Source organism: Spea bombifrons, chromosome 8, assembly GCF_027358695.1.
Source record: "Spea bombifrons isolate aSpeBom1 chromosome 8, aSpeBom1.2.pri, whole genome shotgun sequence".
NCBI lineage: Eukaryota > Metazoa > Chordata > Amphibia > Anura > Pelobatidae > Spea > Spea bombifrons.
The window spans coordinates 7114503-7134330 of record NC_071094.1 but is presented as its reverse complement, the minus strand read 5'-3'; the positions used below and the strand labels follow the sequence as shown (position 1 = coordinate 7134330).

Sequence of the window (19828 nt, the reverse complement as noted above, 5' to 3'; positions counted from 1 at the left end):
CCTTTGTAGCCGGCTATTACCGCGTGGGAGTTGGCATGTTATAGGTTAATCCTGCTGTGACCATAAAGGTCAGGTTTTGGCACAGCTGTGAGGAGAAGCAGTGAGGGATTCTCTCTCGCTCTCTACCCAGCTCCACGCTCTTCTCTCCTTCCCAGGTACTACTCTCTCCTCCCTTTTTTCCTTCAGCCCCATCCCTCGTATCTTACCCTTCTCTCCCACCCCTCCTCTTTTTTTTTTTGGATTCTTTTCCTCAGGTGTTTGGATTTTTGTCTTAGTTTTTACACCCTCCTCTCCTCCTCCTCTCCTCCCTGGACGTCTCTCGCCTAATTCCCGATTTTCTCTTGCAATCAGGTATTTTGTTTTCTTCTTCTTTTAACCTACTCTCCTCCCTCATACCTCTTGCTGGGTAGTCCCTCCCTCTCTCCTTATTTTTATTCGCTCTCCTTTTTCACCCCCCTTTCGTTCCCTTTTTTCCTCTCCCCCTCTCTCTCCTTTTCCCTCCTCCCCTCTCATTCTCTCTCTTTCTCCGCTTTAATTCTCACCCAAACAGAATGGAAAGTATATCTGCCTGCTTCTGTCACTCCGGGAGTCTTCCTCAGACCGTCTCAGTAGTGCATATTTGCCACACAAACCCCGCTCCACAAGCAGGCACGCTGCGGCCGTGACTTGTACCGAGTTGCTTGTCTCACTTTTTCCCCTTCTGATGTCCGTTCCGGTGCTAGGATTTGACTCCAAGAGCTACACGGAAGACGAGAGGCATGTCTGGAAAGCTGGGACGCTGACCACCTTTAGGCTGTCATCGCTGACTGGAGGTACTTACCCGTCCTTCACCTACCTGTCTATTCTGTGACATCCTCGCCTAAGGTATCAGCCACCTGTCAGTGAGCCAGGTATACCGCCGCCTCGATATAACGCCTTTCGCTTATTGAACGACGTTGCCCTCGTAGCTTATTTACCCCCATCTTGTACTTATTGTACTTATACTTACTGTTTCTTTCACTTTATAGCTCACCGCTTGCCCCTTTATAGCCTCTTTCGCTCGGCAGCTTTCAGCCGGCATGTTCTCGCTTTCAAGGACCGTCTAGAATAAATTAACATCGCAGTCATTGTCGATTACGTTTATATTCTCTGACCTTGCTCGTTCTGTAGCCTTACTTTGATCTGATACTTCGCCGTTTATACACAAGGTAGAATTCTGTGAATGTCCGCAGTCTCCTGGAAGACTGTTCCTTATGTCCACTACCTTTTCGGTCTCACATGTCACCTGTCTTTTAGCTATGCCTCCAACTTCGTTCATACGTCACACGCCGCGTATGATATAAGTTCGTCTTGGCTTTCTCTAGCAGGTTTCGGTGTGGGCCAGTGACTATTTTGGAAGCCTCCTTTGTCTTGTTTTTGATTTATTTCGGTCCTTCCTTTCGCATTTCCCTTGTTTAGCAGTTTTCGGTGCCGTACACACCCTACGCGGTATCTCATTCCCTCCCGTGTCCTCCTTTCACCTTTTATAATTGTCTAGTACGTGACTGCGAGTCTCCTTACAGCCGCTTCTTCTCTCTGTCCTTCCTTGGCTTCTCTTTATTTCCAGAATCGCGGGCAGCGTAAGGCACCGGACGGTTATACGCATTTCTCTAACTTCTTTCAGTCTCTCCCACTTTTATATGTTCTGATTTAGTTCCCGTCCGGCACGTACCCCCCCCCCCCCCGCGTCGCTCGTCTCTGAAGTTTCGGATGAGGTGGGGAAGAAGCACTGAGTGCTCTCCTATCTAGCGCCTGGTACAAGGTGTCCCGGGTCTGAGAGGTGTGAGTTTCAGTGTCTGAATAACGTCTCTTCCGCATACAGACAGATGTGACCGCTCCGTTCTCATACTTCATTGATACCCTCCATCAATATAGATGCCGATGGAGGGGATCCTTAACCACTTCACTGCCGGGCAAAACGGCTTTAGTGCGTCACAATACGAGGCAGCTTTAAAGGAGTCTGTCATCAAAATCTCATTCAGGTCTCAGTTTCGCCTTGATGTGTATCTCTGTACTTTATCTGTAGGATGATGGGTTATAGATAAACCCACCAGGGACCAGTGGAGGCTTTAAACGCAATCAAGTGGTCTGAAAGTAGGGCTGCAGCTTCAGCTCTTCTGTACACACAACGCGTGATCTTAGATCGATGTTTCCATTTTGCTTCAGCGAAGTTTTTCTTTTTATACATAAGCATAGATGTCAAGATACGTTTACAACGAGGGATGCTTCCGTGCATATTCTTTTTTAAAGTTTGGGGAACTCTTATTATAAAGCGACCTTTTTCCCCCGCATCGGCAAATAAGTTGGCAGAACGTCACGTCATAAAGTAAAACGTGCCAACTTCTTTCAGCGTATCGTTATAAAAAGGGACGTTATTCAAAATAATCTTACTCATTGGTATGATGCAAACCTAATACGTGTTCTAGAACAATGTCTATTTCCTACTGCACTTTTCATTGTACACGGATTCGTTTCCAGTCTGAACGAGATGTTGTATAAATCTCAAGTTCCATTGTAATAACCGGAGCAAAAAACACAACCTGTATCTGCGTCCGACGGTGGGATACGTGTATTCTCTATTGCCATAGCACGTATGTAAACGTATTTCGATGTCATGCAAGGAGGTTTTGTTGTACTGGGGGGTGGTAGGTAAATGGAACGGTCTCCCGGCAGAGGTGGTAGAGGTATAGTACGACAAGGGAATTTAAACATGCATGGGATAGGCGTATGGCTCTTGAATCTGGCAGACTAGACGGGCCAAATGGATCTTCCATCAAATTCTATTCTTCAAAAATGTTCAAAATGCATTTTTTCTAGGTAAAAAAAAAAGTGTAGCACCTGAGACAAAGGCTTAAAATTATTACCGATTCATAAAATAAATGAGTCAAAGGTTTAAAATGATTTCTGATACTGTATAGATTCATAGATGTGACAACAAAAAGCCATAGACAGGGTTCCATTTTTTATTTTTTTATTTGCTTTTTTTTTCCCACATATTAAATACATAAAGATACCAGAATATGCACAAAAACAGATGCAGGGGCGAAATAAGCCACGAGGATAGGGGTCATCATTAGTTCCTAAAATAAATTAAATAAATGAGTTCCTTTTAAATCTGGATAGAGACATAAATAATCACTCAAGGTCTGCCTTTAAATTCAAGCGACCTCTAAACAATAATCTTTTTTTTATGATGGGATTTTTAATAGTAACTTCTTCCATCTCGGTTTCCCAAAAAACAAAAAAGTAACTTCCTACTCGAGAAATGACTACTTTTAAAAATCTATAAATACAGTGCGACTCCCTCGCGCTTCCTTCTGGAGGACTCCCGGTTATAGAAAGCTTCCTTTTTACCGCAGGATTCTCTCACGCTCTCTTTCCTCGCTCGGTAATCCCCTGAAAGCTCTAATCTGAAGGTACGATTGTTTCTGGACAAAGTGCATTTGCATCCTAATTTCACTCTGATCTTAAATGCCCGCGCCGCTTCCTGGTCATTGTATTGGGGCGAAATAATGTCACACTTGCATTTTCTATGCCAAAATATCGCTCGGATTACCCCTTTTTTTTTTAGAATTTGTTTTTAAGATTGCGATCACTGAGCTAACAATTGAATATAAAAGGTAGATGTCATTCTTACGGGATGGCGTGAAATGGTAACAGTCATTGTGACCTTGTGTCTAAATAAATGTTTTATGCCCTTGTGTCCTTTTAACGAAACACGTGATTTCCTTTACTTTATGACGGACGATTAACTGGTCATTTTTTTTGATCTGACTAATATCTGCATCATCTTCCTTTTTAGAAGTAAGACAAAGAGAAATTTCCTGTACGGTTCAGTAAGTGACGCCACAGTTTAGGGACGATCGGTGCATAATCTCGCTGAACTTGCTTAGCAAGCACCCGAAATAAGTGAATTCCCGTGATAAAGGTTTTTTTTTTATTATTTTTTTTTTTGCTGAGGACGATAGAATCGGTAATGAAGTTTCCAAATAGATTTTCTGTTGCAGTACCGTTGGAAAGCTGGATTTCAGCGTCGCTCGCAGCTCTCTTCTCCTCCTTATTGTGTGCGTTCTGAGTGAGCGGTGGTGCGGTGACCGTGGGAATCGTCTCTCATACCCTCTCCCTCTCTCCCCGCAGGGTGACTTCGCCATGCTGCCGTCGGTGTTCTCTCTGCTTCTCCTGCTTGTGCTCAAAGCCCCCCTGAATGGATGGGCATCCAAACCCCCGCGCGTCTTCCTGTCCTACAGAGGTAAGTGCCGAATACCTGCGATCGCAGAGCGTTTCGGCGGAATATTCCTTCCATTATTGCCGATCTTTAACTATCACTAAAGGTTTCTGGAAATGAGCAACGTTGTAACAGAAATAACGCAACTTTGTTTATTTTGTTCAGAAATGATACATACGCTGGACTGTAACATCACTTTCATTCATTTCAAGCGTATCAGTCATGTGTTGTAGTCGCTGGACAAAGAACATTGTTTTGTTTTTGGCATTTGTATTTAAATTGTTACAATTCAAAGCACGTGACAAACTCATGTTTATATTGATTTAACAATAATTACGAACGGAACTTGCAGCCTTCAATTTATCGAAAGTAATCCGTAGGTCCCGCTGTTTGGTCCAATTTTCCCTTTTTATTACTATTCGCAAGTTTAAGGACTAATCCCCTGGTTTCTGTTTCTTATAGGTTTGTGGTTATGTGTTATGTGTGTGTGGTTGGCTTACATTATACGTACTTTTGAGGCACGGGGAGGATGATGAACCCGATGAGCCATAGGATTATTGTCCTGCGTTGTTGATCCATTAATTTTGCGGCTGTGAGAATTAAGTATTTAATTTCTAAAGCGACCGTCATAATAACGTGTATATAGAAACTGGACACTATGGCGTATTGGGAAGAAAACTTCTGGCTTGGGGGGTTTAATTTTGTTGAGTTTCGTGGATTTCTCTGATGTGTGTCAAAAATCAAAGTTTAGGATGGATACCCGACAACCACTAAGATATCAGCCCTACGGACGCTCTACGTTCTACTATACCTCTTATTACATGTCATAAAGGGTCTTGTGGGGGTCTGTGACCTCCGCTGCTTAAGGGTCGCCAAGGGGAAGAGATTAGTTTGTGGTTTTCTGTATATTTGACCTCTAACCCTGAAAGGTCGCACAAGGGTGACAATTGTCTTCTTAAGTTTCCTCCTAATGGAATTTAGGGGGAATTTTTGGTAGCCTTCCATTTATTGACATTATTAACGGCCAGTGAACAAAGGAGGTTGTTTAACACCTATCCCTCCATAAACAAGCGCATGCAAGACAACTACACACCCTTATTGTCACAATTGTGTACAGGTTTTGGCTGCATACCACGGTTTATTTATATACCCCCACCAGCTTAATCGCGATAGGCAGCAAAGGTCAGAAATAAAGAACATGTGGCGGGGGGGGGGGGGCGACACGCTGGAATGAAGAAGAAATCCTAGGAAACTGCCTGCTTTTTGGAGGAGCAGTCGGTTCATGCATTACGCTCCCTGTACCGTCGCTAAAGACTCAGGGGAGCTTATTTGGCATCAGCCGAGGGCTATCGGTAATGTAAAATAAAGCCAAGGGTCGGATGAGCTCTAATCCTTTAACACAGGGGCACATTGAAAGGTTGACTGGTGGGTGATAGAGGACTAAGCCGCCTCGGCTGCTCCTGTGCATTCGAAAAAAGGATTCTGCGAAGAACAAAGCTGGGTGGAGGGGTCGGGTTATTGATGTACGCCGTATCCGACGAGCGCATCCCAAAAATACCGTGTTACCTCACCACAGACGTGGGAGCCTATTAATAGGGAGCCCTGAGCCCCTCTATCTGTGACAGCTGGGCCTTTATCCCTCGCGTCACTGCGTGTGCGGTGCATGTCTCCACGGCGGGCAGGCCCGGGGACACCCTCAGTGTCCGTCTAATTCCCAACATATCTCGCGTGTCAGGGCATATATCAGACGCGGCATAGCCTGTGAACTTGTACGTCGGTGGTCACCAACCAGTGCCGCCATCGTCAACGTACAACCCCTGTCCTACCTGATTTTTAGATCGTTATTTAAGTGTCCCATTGAACTTTACTTCCTTACCCGGAACATTCTAGGTTATTAAGTAATATGCTGCTTCTAAACCCAATATGCTTATAACTTTTTTGGGGGCAGAACGTACATAATGTGTGCTAATATATCGCTCTACGGGGACTAAACCTGAGAGATAGTACCGATACTAAAATACAGAAAGAAAATAACTTGTAAGAATGGGGTAAAGTAAAATAAATAATTATAATAAAAGCTTGCCCAGGATAACGGAGGGCTTACCTGCTATTTGTCTTAAAGTGACCCCTGAGGCTGCTCGTGTTTAAACTGCAAACAAAAAACAGCTAGGTTGTGCCTCACAGGCATCCTGAAGACTATTAAAAGAGTTATATCCCCTTGGACCGTATGGCTCGTGAACAGAATTGTATCCACAATGGTTACCTGTCCAGTCCCTTTAAATATTTAAATACCATATACATAAATCTCCTTTTTTCTATGTGTACAAATAACTTTCTTTCTGTGAATGATGTATAGTTCTGGCCACAGAAACAGAGAATATGACAGCAGATAAGAACCGTCCAGCCGGTCCTGTCTGCCCATTTTATATTCTATTTTAAAAGCAGTAAATTCTCTTGGGGGGAAAAATGCACTTTATGCAACTTGTACTGTTCTGCAATTTGCTACAGAATGAGCCATTTCCTGAGTATTTTCTGTTTAAATCTTTAGCTTACCTCATCCGCAAGGGTCCTTCAATGAGAAAAAAAAACACAAAAAACCTCTCATAATGCTCTTATAGATGATAAATTCCATAGCCTGCAAAGATAAGGGCCGTGGGATCGCGCCGCACGTCGTGCCAGATATCGAGGAGCGTTCCACTGCATCAGGAATTTGTGGTAGGACTGGGGGGGGGGGTGATTCCAGTTACAGTATTTCAAAGCAAAGCACTCGGTTCAAGAAACTGCGGCGGCCGGGAATCCTGTCTGGAGTAAAACCAAGACGAGGATCCATAATCCATAAATAAACCGAATGATATTTAGACTCTCAGGCCTGGTCGCATTAAGGAAAGTGAATATCGCCCATCGAGAGAAAGCTCTGAACACGTGTGTGATCCTGTATAAAAATGTTTTATCTTAAAAGGGAACCTCCAACTCTCCCAAGTTTTTTTTTAAAGTGTTGTGTTTTAAAACAGTTGTAGTTTTTGCATGTTATAATTCTTTGGGATTGCTGCATAGTTGCACGTGTTCTAGCTGAGCTATCTAACCCTAATCTACTTGGCAAATACCCCGAGTTCTTGTTTGCCGTGGGCAGTATGATAAGGATTCTGACTAATGAAGGTCGGTGGCGGAAGGGACTTTGTTGGATGAACAGGACTTCATTAGCATTGCAGTAAAGAGTCGGCTCAGAGCAGAAAAAGTCACCCAAAATGTCACATGACTGATAGCAATGGCCGCCGCCTCCATGTCTGCAGATACAGAAAGTTTCTTTAGTGCTAAACTTTGTTACTGTGTTTAATGCTCAACGAAACCTATTTTTACAGACTTCTTAAAACCTGTCGTTCACTTTAAGGGATTACAGATGAGACGGAATGAGGTCTCAGAGCGGTGCTGTGATCCAATAGTCGGCTAAATGCCGCTGTTATCACTAGAAGCCTCTTCGAGATGACCTGTGAATAGATCGAGTGAAATCGATTTTGGTAGACCGCCCCATGTGTGTATGAAGTTGTCTAATCTGGCTTTTTTTTTTAACCACTTTTGCGTGCCAGAGAGTTGAGCAGCCCGCTGTCTTGACTGTGCGTAATATCATAGTTTGTTCCCACACCGGATAATGTCTCTAAAAGCTTGTCCATCATGCCCATTTGTAGTACCGTCCACTGGGTCATTTGCTGAAGGTAATCGAGGGTCCTGATAGTGCTATTGGGGTCTTCCTGCCATGTATTCCAAGGGTTGTACCGTAGTACTCCTTGGGGCTTTGCGGCGTTCGGCTAAGCGAATATACGTCTCGGTTCTGGGAAGCGTACCCGTCCGTAGGGAACGTATCCATACCAGCTATCCGCTCAGATGATATTGTGTCTGAACCTGACGGCTGATCGCGCAGGAGTCACACGCGGTCATCCGTTCGGAGACCGGCCCATTGATTTTATTTTTACCAGAAGCTGTCTCGTAGACGTCAGTGGATTCTGGGCCAGGCGAAAAATGACATTTAAATGGAAAAGTAGTGATTTTTGTGAGCTTGTCTCCACGCGCCTCACCGCTGCCCGTCCTTGGAGACCGACAGCTCTATGGTTTGAAGGATTCAGATAGCTCTATTTCCAGTCTGCCGGTTCTGAGCGCCCCCCCCCCTTTATCTCTCCGCTTTATATTCTGCTCTATTAAACTGCAGGCACTTGGGCTCATTGAGCCTTTCCTATAGTTTACCAGCAGTCCTGGGGCTCCGCTCGCCCGGGAAGGCCAGCCTCCTCGACATGGGGTCTTTGTGATTGCTTCTGTTCCTGCGAGACCGTTACATAAACGTTAACCTTTCCCGTGCGGCGGCAGTGATTAATGTATTTATAGTTTTACGGGGAGCGTTAGAAGTGTAGGCAGCGAGAGCGTACGGTGCCGCTTTACAGATCAGTGGAAGACCCCCTCTAGAGTGCCGTTTTCTCTTCCGGAGACCACTTAAGTAAATTAGTCTTTTCAGAGAGGGCTTGCTACAATAGTACTTAATAAAGGCTGAAAGAAAGGACTTCGGGACGTTATTGTGCATTGTTGCGCCGGGGTTTCCCGTCTCTGGCTAAGAGCAAAAGAAGTGAAAGAGGAGACGGCGTATCATATTTTTCAAATACATTAAGGATATCTCTTTGACACAAGAGGGGAAGCGCATTCCGAACAGATATAACCCAACGAGAGGTCATGCTCTCAAATTAGAGTAGAAGGATTAGAGATAATACAAGGGTATAAAACCTTTAGAGTCAGCGAGGCAGTCATGGAATAGCTTCCCGACACAATAAGAGACTCCGACTGGCCAAGGGAATGTGTTTTAATCAACATAAAGATACGAGATTAACAGGGAAACTTCACAGTCGGTTAATTGCTCATTAGAATCCATTCTTGAATATTGGTCCTCACAAGCCCCCCTACTTAAATAGATTGGGGGGTGCAATCTGTGATCGGACAGCAACAATTGACATGGGATATCGGCTACACACCCCCTTTTATCGCTTCTAATGCCCCATCTGCCCCGGTGGTGATATTGACATTTAATAGATTATATGTAATTAAATGTAAATGCGGGTTTTGTCCCCTGCCTGGTCTATTGTCGGGGTCCCATATGTCTTACGCTGGCCTCTCGAAGAGCCGGAAGAATAGATTAAAAGCTGCTGACAATTTGTCGACTTGAAATGTGGCACCAAATGGGTTTCCATTGTCCTTTTTTTGTCACATCTTGGTTAGGAAGTGACCGGCGAAGCTGAAATAGTCCATTCACAGCCTGCCTCTCTGAATACCTTTTAACTATTTAACCGTAATATTTAACCCAACAGGGCTGTCTCGATTACCCATTAAAATGTCTGTTAAACCCCAACCGGGATCTTTCGGGATCTTTTGCTCGTGGAACGCCAGCTAGCGAAGTGCGTAGCGAGAACTGCTCTGTACAAAGGGCTTTTCTCGCTGTTCCGCTTTCATGTTCGCGTTACGGTACAATGGCTCAGACGGACTTTCCCACCGCAGCAAACACGAGTCAACGGAAGGTTGTTAAGCTAGAAACGGAAACTTCCAAGCTGGGACTTTGGAAGAAGGCCCGTATCCTCCAAAGCCACAAGACGATTGCAAGAAAAGGAGGGGAAAAAAAAGGAGGAAAAAAAGAAAACAATGACATCATCACGGTGGATCACTTGGCCACGTAACCCGGGTTTACGATCCAAAGTAATGTCAAACTTCGTTAAAAGCTGATTAACCGCACGTCGGCGGCTGCGAGATGCGTGACCGCAGGAAACGTGTGCTTTCCCTCCCTACGACATGTTCTGGAGCCTGGAGACCTCTAGTGGGGACGTCGTAACACTAGCGCTGCTGTACGACGGTCTCTATTATCGCGTTCCACTCGCCTCGGATCTGTCCTGCCTTTTCAGAAAGGGTGGTCGGTGCTCTTTGACCCGTGCTGATGCAAGGTTGTCTTCACCTGCTTGCATGCATGGAGATAGTTTTAATCTCCCGACCTTGTCCTGGATCGTATGCTTGTTGGAACGTCGTCTTCCTCACCTTTTTGTTTCCGTACGTTTAAAATTATGTGAGGAGCTACTCGTTGTTGTACAGAGCTGCGGAATACGATGGCGCTATATAAATCAATAATAATAATAATACGACAACCGGTCCTAAATCCCAACCAATCGATTTCTTCTTAAAGTATCCGGATACCGCTTCTGCCACCAGTACAAGAAACTGCATACTGCTGAAAAATAAAACCTTGTTTTTTTTCTATAGGTTATATTTTTTTCTTTTAGCCGCGTGTCCTTTGTGACTAATACTTCGCAGATACTGCTTTCTGGATGTCTGTCAACCACAGAAGAGCAAAGAGAATCCCTCCTGTTGTACAAATCCCACAACCATTACTGTTTTATTTTTAAATAAAAATATATATAGTTATTTATTACTGACCTCTGAAAGCACCTTCGCTGCACCATTTGCTACACGATAGATTTAGCGGATCCAGAATCTCCGATACTTTCTTTGTTGAATGGGCCTCTGTGACTAAACGAGGCTCTGGGTATAAGATGATTCTTTTTGTTAGCTTTATAGCAGAAGCCTTTCATTTTGGTGTCTGCATGGCAGGAGTTGTTGTTAAATTTCCCGTGTACGTTCCCCCCCCCAGGTAGCCGCGGAAAGCAGCGTCGTTCCTGTCGTGTATTGTAATTACGAGTCGCGTGTCGCCTTAGGGTACGGATGCCTCACAAAATGTGTCGGCTTTGCACTCACACTCAGACTCAGCGATCACACTTGGCCTCAAATAATGTTAAAACCTTCTGTTGTAACATTTGCCAATATGGCAGCATTCCAAGGTTGTTACCATAGCAACTTCACACTTTGCGTCCTGACCTCATAAGTACAGAAAATCAAGTGGAATAAATGCGTGCAATTTACACGTTATATATGTTATGTAGTATCTTCATTTGCTTGGATCAACCTGGCATTGTTTTGATTTTCACAAGGGAAATTATTATTATTATTTATTATTATTATTATTTATTATTCCGGGTCTGACGGAACTAGAATTGACAGACTACGACAAGCCGATACATTTATGTAAAGAGTAATTTCCAAGATAAAATGTTTCATCCCATTTTGCTAAATATATCCGCGTTTTAAACCAATATATTGTTTTCCGTGATCTGTGATTAAGTCTGTATGTGGTCTTGGTATGGTTGGCCTGTGATGGGTTGAAGGGGAAAGCTGGTGATGGCGCGCTCCTAGAGCGATGTTGGCGCGGTGGGGACCCCTAATGTGTTACCTACTAAACATGGTGAGTAAAGGATGAGTTCTTTCCAGATGTTCTTCTGTGATGTGAATAGTTACATCTGGAATAACCTCTCCTTCCTCACCATACATATCTTCTAATTATTTCCCAAACTTTAACCAGTCGGGCTACACGTGAGCGGAGCCGGAGTCACCCACCCTCTCCATCTGTACTCTCGATACACTGCTGGCGGATAAATAGCCGTCCTCTGGGTTGTTTGCGTTGGAGATTAGTTCCCATCGAGACGTGAAAGATTCGTTATAGAATACAGCTAAAAGAATCTGTATATGTCCTTACTGCCGAATATGAAAGAGCTTTTCCGAGCCAAGTGCCAAATCACGCCCCGATCCCTCTTGGCTTCCAGTCGCTGCTTCAATGAGTTATCGCCGTTCATCTAGCGAGCGCGTGTTTCACCTCTTTGGGTTATAACCGTCCACCTAGCTCAGATTTTCTTCCCATGTCCCATGTGTGGGAGTCGTGGTGTCTGTTAATTTCTTTTATTTGGGTCCATTCTTTCCTGAAAAATATTTATCGCTATTAAATACACTTCTGTGTTGGCATTAGTGTGGAATGAGACGTTATAGATCATAACTACAGACCTTCTTCTTACCAAGATAGATACACATACTACACATATGCTTATATCTACATATATAATAATAATATATACAATAAGCTTGTTTCAGCAGCTCCCTTCTTAAGCTGTATAATATAACTAATTAACGTTACGGGTTTAGACATATGTTTCTGCACCGCAGAATGTTGGCATGGGTGCTTTGTCAATAAACTAACGCATTTATTACGGTTTATGGGATTAATGTGGCTTCTATGTGATCCTGTACATACGTGTTGGCCATGTGGGGGATAAACTAGAAACATTTAGTATGATTTAATTTTGTGTTCTATAAAAACAAATTGGGATTCTATATTTTCTGGGGCCAAACTAAAGCTATATTTTTTATTGTCTTGTACTGTAATTCTGTTGCTAGTGAGGAAGTCATATAATATGAATATTTTATTATAATGGGAATTACACTTGGACTGCTGTGTACGACGTACATCGGACGCGTCCTAAGTTTATTCCGTTTGTACCGGAGGATATTCGGATCCTTCCTGTGCTGCCCGTTCAAGGGCACGGTCTGTCTGTACTGCCTAAAATATAAATATTCATGGTAACTAAAGCTAATAATATGTCTCATCGGGGCTTTCTGAACTTCCCGTTGGAACAGATTTAAGGCAAAACATCAAGAAAAAAAAATTAGATTTTCTTTATTTTTTGGAGGCTCGTTTAAAGCCGGTGAAAAGGCTTTAGGTTCTTTCGTAGCCATTTCTATTCTCTGCCATAATGTCCTAAGTCATTATATGTGAGTGGAAACCATGTCGTGTAGCTATAACCTGTACCGTCCTTTTACCTCCCTGGTTGGCTCACGTTCTGCTTCTCTCTCGTCCTTCTTCAGACCTCATGGAGTCGCGCTCCGCTCGATCTTTTAGCTTCGGCTTCAACACCAGCGATTATCGGATTCTCCTCCTAGATCAGGATCAGGACCGGATGTATGTTGGAAGCCGAGACTACCTGCTGTCGCTAGACCTGGGAAACATCAACCGTGAGCCTTTGATTGTAAGCCCAGGTGACCCCACGGGAACACAAAGATCTATGAGAGAAGGCGCATTCGTGGGGAATACCGTGAACATGTAACGCACAGGGCAGCCAATAACGTGAACGTGTAACGCACAGAGCCGCTAATAACATGAACATGTAACGCACAGAGCAGCTAATAACATGAACATGTAACGCACAGAGCAGCTAATAACGTGAACATGTAACGCACAGGGCAGCCAATAACGTGAACATGTAACGCACAGAGCAGCTAATAACGTGAACGTGTAACGCACAGAGCAGCTAATAACATGAACATGTAACGCACAGAGCAGCTAATAACGTGAACATGTAACGCACAGAGCCGCTAATAACATGAACATGTAACGCACAGGGCAGCCAATAACGTGAACATGTAACGCACAGAGCAGCTAATAACGTGAACATGTAACGCACAGAGCCGCTAATAACATGAACATGTAACGCACAGGGCAGCCAATAACGTGAACATGTAACGCACAGAGCCGCTAATAACATGAACATGTAACGCACAGAGCAGCTAATAACATGAACATGTAACGCACAGAGCAGCTAATAACGTGAACATGTAACGCACAGGGCAGCCAATAACGTGAACATGTAACGCACAGAGCAGCTAATAACGTGAACGTGTAACGCACAGAGCAGCTAATAACATGAACATGTAACGCACAGAGCAGCTAATAACATGAACATGTAACGCACAGAGCAGCTAATAACATGAACATGTAACACACAGAGCAGCTAATAACGTGAACGTGTAACGCACAGAGCCGCTAATAACATGAACATGTTACGCACAGAGCAGCTAATAACATGAACATGTAACGCACAGAGCAGCTAATAACATGAACATGTAACGCACAGAGCAGCTAATAACATGAACGTGTAACACATATTTCACGGCTACTGTAGGGCCTTTGTTAAATATTAAAAACCTGCAGGCATAACTTGTAGCTTTAACAATCTCTGATCAATGTTCTCGTGTTTTATTTCTGTCAGATCCATTGGCCGGCTCCCCTGAATCGTCACAAAGAATGTCTCATGGCTGGAAGGGGTCGCGCTGTGAGTATACCGGTCTGTCTGTCTTTCAAAGAATTTCCCTTTAACTGGGACATACAGACGGATTTCAAATAACTGCTGCCCGGCAGCTTATTAGAATTGTTACGAGTCTCCACTATAGTGTGACCTTTTTCTTGAATATGCTCACCTCATACCTGGTTTCTTTCGCTAGCTACCTGTATAAAAAAAGCTAGGAGAAATAAACACTACTTCCACACATCTCTAGTACCCCCAAATATACATTTCTGTGTCACTCGGCCTGTTGTCGCTCTCTTAATGTTGTCTCTCTCTTAATGTGCATCTCTTTGACCACAGGATGAATGCTATAATTACATGCGCGTCATTCAGCCGTTGAACCGGACCCACCTGTATGCCTGTGGAACAGGAGCTTACCAGCCGCAGTGTGCCCTGGTCTACAGGGGTTGGAGGTCCGAGGTAAGGCTGGTGGGGGGGCTGCTTCCATATATTAGAGAAAAGGCTCTCTATATGGCCACGTTGCTCATAGTCATTCGCTAGCCCCGTCTCGGGTTTAAATATATTTAAAATTAAAGATCATTTACCTCCCAGTATCAGTACTTTTATTATTGTCATTTTTAAGCAAGGTTTTACAGAGAAGATCTGATTTTCAAGTTCTAGTTGTTTCTTGACCTTCATAAATCTTGGTATCGCATGATTTTTTTTATTTATATTTTTTTTAGGATTACGTTTTCCGAATAGTCTCAGGATCCCTGGAGTCGGGGAAAGGGAGAAGTCCATATGATCCCAAACAAGAAAACATGGCAGTAATGATAGGTGAGCCCTCGATAATCTCTGCACTGAGATGACGGATTACGAACGGGCGTTTGGCGCATCTGCGTTGAACACTATATTCTATGCAACATACTTTTTGTATTTTGTATGTTTTCTTATTTGTTTCACTGATGATTATCTGTGCTTCACGGATAAAAGTTTCTTTTTGTGTCCCACAGATGGGGTATTGTATGCCGGAGTGCAAGTAGATTACATGGGGACCGACGCCGCTCTTTTCCGCACGATGGGACACAAACTTCCGATCCGCAGCGAGCAGTACGACTCTCGCTGGCTGAATGGTAAGGTCTAACTTCAAAGGAACCCCTATTTATCAAACTGTCTTATTCTGTCCAGTTCTTTTACTGGCTCTTAAAGTTCCCATTAATAATGTTTCTTAGTAATTGCGAGTAATATTCCTCTGTCCGTCCCGGGTTGGCCCGGAGGAAACTCTCTGGTCGCCGCTAGCTTTAAGTCCAGGATCATAAATCTATATAAATAATCCAGGCTTTAAAGAAAGCACATTTGTGCCTCGGAATCTATTTTCTCATGGGCAGGGTACATTCACATCCATCACAATTTCAGTCAATGGCACTTTTTATTTTCCTCAGAACCATTGTTTGTGGGGTCGCTGGTGGTGTCAGAGAGCAGCTTCAAAGAGGATGACAAGCTGTACGTCTTATTCCGGGAGAGGAGCCTCGAGGGCGAGAACGGTCCGGCCATGTTGTCTCGTATCGCCCGGGTCTGCTTGGTGAGAACCGATGCGGTTTGTAATGGGATACGCGATGCGATTTACAGAGAGATTAACCGCGTGTCGGGTGGGACGGGGGCTGTGTGGACAGGGAACGCATCTGAGGCTTCATTGTTCGACTCTACTTCTCAATGCTGGAGTGTGGAGGATGAAGCTGAATCTCTAATACCCAAATAAAGTACACTTTGCTTCTATTCTGAACAGGAGTGACATTTAAATGGTTGTAACCTTTTTTTCCAGAACCTTTACAGGCTTTAAGAAGAACCTCTTTAATATAAATGTATTCTCATCCAGTGAGTGTTGTTGACTCAGACTTCTTCATTGTGATTTGGCCCAACATAGGGGTAGAAGGTCACTAAAAGGCAATAATCAAACTCATCATGGCATCTGCATTTTGCTTACACTATGTTCTGTAACTCTGTACATTGGCAAAGCGTGGTTATATTAAACATTAATGCTTCCCTAATGTGAAATTTACGTTCCAGCCACTTAAAGGAGCCCCCTGGAAAAAATGATTTCAACAATCCTAAAATGCTTTGTTGGTAGAACATTAAAAAGCACTGGGTGGAGATGATCTAATGGGGCAGATTTAAGAGGAGATTTACCACCTCCAGGGGCTTTGGAAAGACTCTCTTGATAAATAGGAATATTTCTATATTACATGATCATGATTGTCATTTAGACACACGCCTTAAGTCTGCTGAAGCTCTCCATGTACTATCGCTAATGTGTTGCTCGCTCCGTCCCCACTCCTCCTGAACAGAGCAATACTTTGGTTCTTTATTCTCTTGCAGAATGATGAGGGCGGTCTACGATCCCTGGTGGGGAAGTGGACCTCTTTTCTGAAGGCTCGTCTTGTCTGTTCCGTCATCGGCCAAGACGGGGTTGAGACGTCGTTTGACCAGTTGCGTGAGTATGTCCAATCACACCCCAGCGGTACCTGCCTTTCTCGTTGGTACGGTCTGGGCAACGAAATGCTACAAGGTCAATTTACTAAGTTTAAGGATGATTTGCTTCATAGAACAGTGGTTCCCAACCCAGTCCTCAAGGAACACGAACGGTCCAGGTTTTATGAATCTCCTTATTGGAATATTACGGGGTAATTACTAAATCTTGCGCTGTTGGTGTGCCTTAAAGATTGGGTTGAGAGTCGCTGCTTTAAATGAACAGACTTCGATCTGTATCTTTCCATCTCCTGATGAGTTGACCGCATGGTGCGTATCCTATTGTACTTGAATAATGTTAGATTTGCGGGAAAGTGTCTGGCATTAACTGATATGTCTCCAGGCTGTTCCTTTTCATCATATCTCCGTTTCTCTCACAGCTCTACCTATTTAGTGACCCCACGGCGTGATAAAATCTTATGTTGGTGGGAGATTGGGTATCCTGTAAATATGGGGCGATTGTGATAAGAAGCCTATTTGTCGCTTCAGATAGGAAAACGTCTCCTGTGTCGGCCTGTAAATTAAAAAACCCTTCAAAATACAATTCATAAAAGAAGCCAGCGTGGAAAAAGATGTATCCCTCAGATTAGTAAAAGATGTAAATAGCGTTTTCCTTAAGGAAGTTATTTCTTGGCTCTAATAAAATAGGGGAAGGGATAACATGTAACAATAAGATATGACAATAACGTGTCAACACATACTGGTGCAGATGGAGACGAGGGCCCTGTTCTTAGGAGCTTACGATCTAAAAGAATGTGGTAGATTTAACCTTTCTTATACTGTGTCTTTTGTGTAGGTGATATTTTCATCCGGCCGACTCAAGATAAACACAACCCGTTGATATACGGAGTCTTCACTACGTTGGGGTGAGAGCGGAATCCATAAGCCACCTGTGTGTACCCTCTGTGTGTTCTCTGTAAACACGTCTGTCTTCCCGTGTGCAAGTGGTGGTCGTATGAATGGCCTTCTTTCTAACTGCTGTCTGTAATTTGCCCTCACCTTGTGTACGAGTTTGTGTGGTTTTGGTAGTTTGTATCCTTGATGTTGCTCTTTCTCTGTCCCCCGTTGTCTGTTTCTTCTCTGTGGCCCTGCTGTGTGTCCGCTCGCTGTCCCTAATGTATCTGTCTCTGTGTCTGTCTCTTAGTTCAGTGTTCCGGGGCTCTGCCGTCTGTGTTTACTCTCTTGCTGACGTCCGTGCTGTGTTTAATGGGCCGTTCGCTCACAAGGAGGGACATGGGTACCAGATGACTGCGTATACAGGGAAAACACCTTATCCCCGACCCGGAGCGGTGAGCCATGCAATAAACCTCCCTGAATGATATAAAGGGGAAGACGGATCAAAGGTTCCAAAGACAAAGGGCGTGCTGGATATATATTAAGCAATAGAGTTCTCCCCAACGTGGAACCTATAGCAAAAACATTTATCACCTTCCATATTCACTAAAGACATCTACTTAACTGGTGTAACATTGATCCTCCCAGTTCAGTGTTATCGGGGGGTGCGGTGTTAATAAAATGGATGGGTTTGAGCTCATAGGGAGCTGTCCATCTTGTACCGTGCTTTTGTCTTGAAGATATACGTTTCATACCAGATCTACCGTCAAACTTAAATTCAGCTCATAGCTACGCTGACGTCTTATAGAACTCAGCTGTGTTTCTACCAACACGATAAAAAAGAAAATTTGAGCATGTTCTGCTAGAAAATGTAGGATTCCTTATTTTAAACCCCTGACTTGTGTAGCAATCCACTATTTATTGATCAGACCCCACCTGCTTTAGATAAAGGAAGAAATGACCCGTCCGCGGAAACATTCCCGCTTCTCCGTTCCACTCTTTAGTGTCTCATTTTGCCCTTGGTGTTGCAGTGTGCAGGCGGATTCTCCGTGCCTGGGATTCGCTCCAGTAAGCACTTTGGGGAAGATGTGCTGAGGTTTGTGCGCACGCACCCTCTGATGTACAGCTCCGTGTACCCCGTCAACCGCAGACCCCTGCTCGTTCTCTCAGACGCCTCATACACCTACACCAGCATTGCTGTGGACAGGGTGCCCGCTGCCGATGGCGAATATACCGTTCTGTTCCTGGGCACAGGTGAGACAAGCTATGCCAATTGTATTGCCACCCAGTTATTTTCTCGTAATTCATAATTATATTAATATAAAACTTATATCACACATCCTGCATCTTGCCATATAAGAGGGGGCTGCAAGATGTGCAGATAATAATAATTCCTCTTCAATTCGTTAGATCGCGGTACTGTACAAAAGGTGATGATTCTGCCCAAGGGAGACAATGAGACGGAGGGACTCGTTCTGGAGGAAGTGGAGGTCTTCAGGGTAAGAGGGGTCTACGGCTTACTAGGGACATCTCAGTGTTTACAGATATATAATAGACAAGGGAATGCAGGCACTATTCAGCCCAAACTCGTATAATAATGATAATAATCCCAAAACATTTCGCTGACAGTGGCTTGGGCAGCGCTGTTCATAATCCAGCCCTGTTTAAGACATATTTGCCAACAAAGTCTGGTGAAACAGAGCAGAGAAAGAATACAGCCCCGGTGTAAGTGCTGCATTACTGCATTCGGATGGTTATATGTGGATCTGCGATTAAGACACAGAAATAGCTTCTAGCCCTGGCCCCAAATCTTCAAATCAGAGCAGCCCGTTGGACACGACAGACACATTATTTATTTGGAACGGGGTAATTTATGAAGTTTACAGTACGCTGGGATGTTCTGTTTTTCTATGCTTAAGTAATTCCCTATAATTGGCATAAATACAGCATAGTGCGCCGGGATGCTTCCACGTTCCCCGCAGCATGTCTGACAAAGTCTTCTGTTAGTGGACTTTCTGCCGGTTCCTTCATCTTACTGATTTTAGGTTTATTATACTTCGTTTTCTCTTCTCCCTGCGATTGTAAAGTAGATACATTGGTGATCATGTGACCTATAAATGATATTATTGGTTCCTACGCATGACGTTCCCCGTTGTACATCTGTGCAGGATATGATGGAATTCAATAAATAAGTACAAAAAGAAAGCGGTTTTAACGACATGTAGCTGCTGTGCTTGTTTGCATTGGCCTAAAATTCTGGTAA

At 43.9% G+C, this 19828-nt stretch overlaps 1 protein-coding gene across 1 annotated transcript in view; it reads left to right on the top strand.

The window, feature by feature from the left end:
- Window positions 1-460: 460 nt before the first annotated feature.
- Window positions 461-19828, top strand: part of LOC128503287 (semaphorin-3F-like) — a 21110-nt gene continuing 1742 nt past the window's right edge. The window contains exons 1-13 of the mRNA XM_053473333.1: window positions 461-812; window positions 4156-4267; window positions 13010-13170; window positions 14191-14253; window positions 14566-14685; window positions 14949-15042; window positions 15219-15338; window positions 15648-15787; window positions 16582-16696; window positions 17528-17597; window positions 17876-18020; window positions 18597-18819; window positions 18976-19064. Of these exons, the coding sequence (XP_053329308.1) occupies window positions 4168-4267; window positions 13010-13170; window positions 14191-14253; window positions 14566-14685; window positions 14949-15042; window positions 15219-15338; window positions 15648-15787; window positions 16582-16696; window positions 17528-17597; window positions 17876-18020; window positions 18597-18819; window positions 18976-19064 (1440 nt within the window). The 5' untranslated portion in view covers window positions 461-812; window positions 4156-4167. The remainder of the gene's footprint in view (window positions 813-4155; window positions 4268-13009; window positions 13171-14190; window positions 14254-14565; window positions 14686-14948; window positions 15043-15218; window positions 15339-15647; window positions 15788-16581; window positions 16697-17527; window positions 17598-17875; window positions 18021-18596; window positions 18820-18975; window positions 19065-19828) is intronic.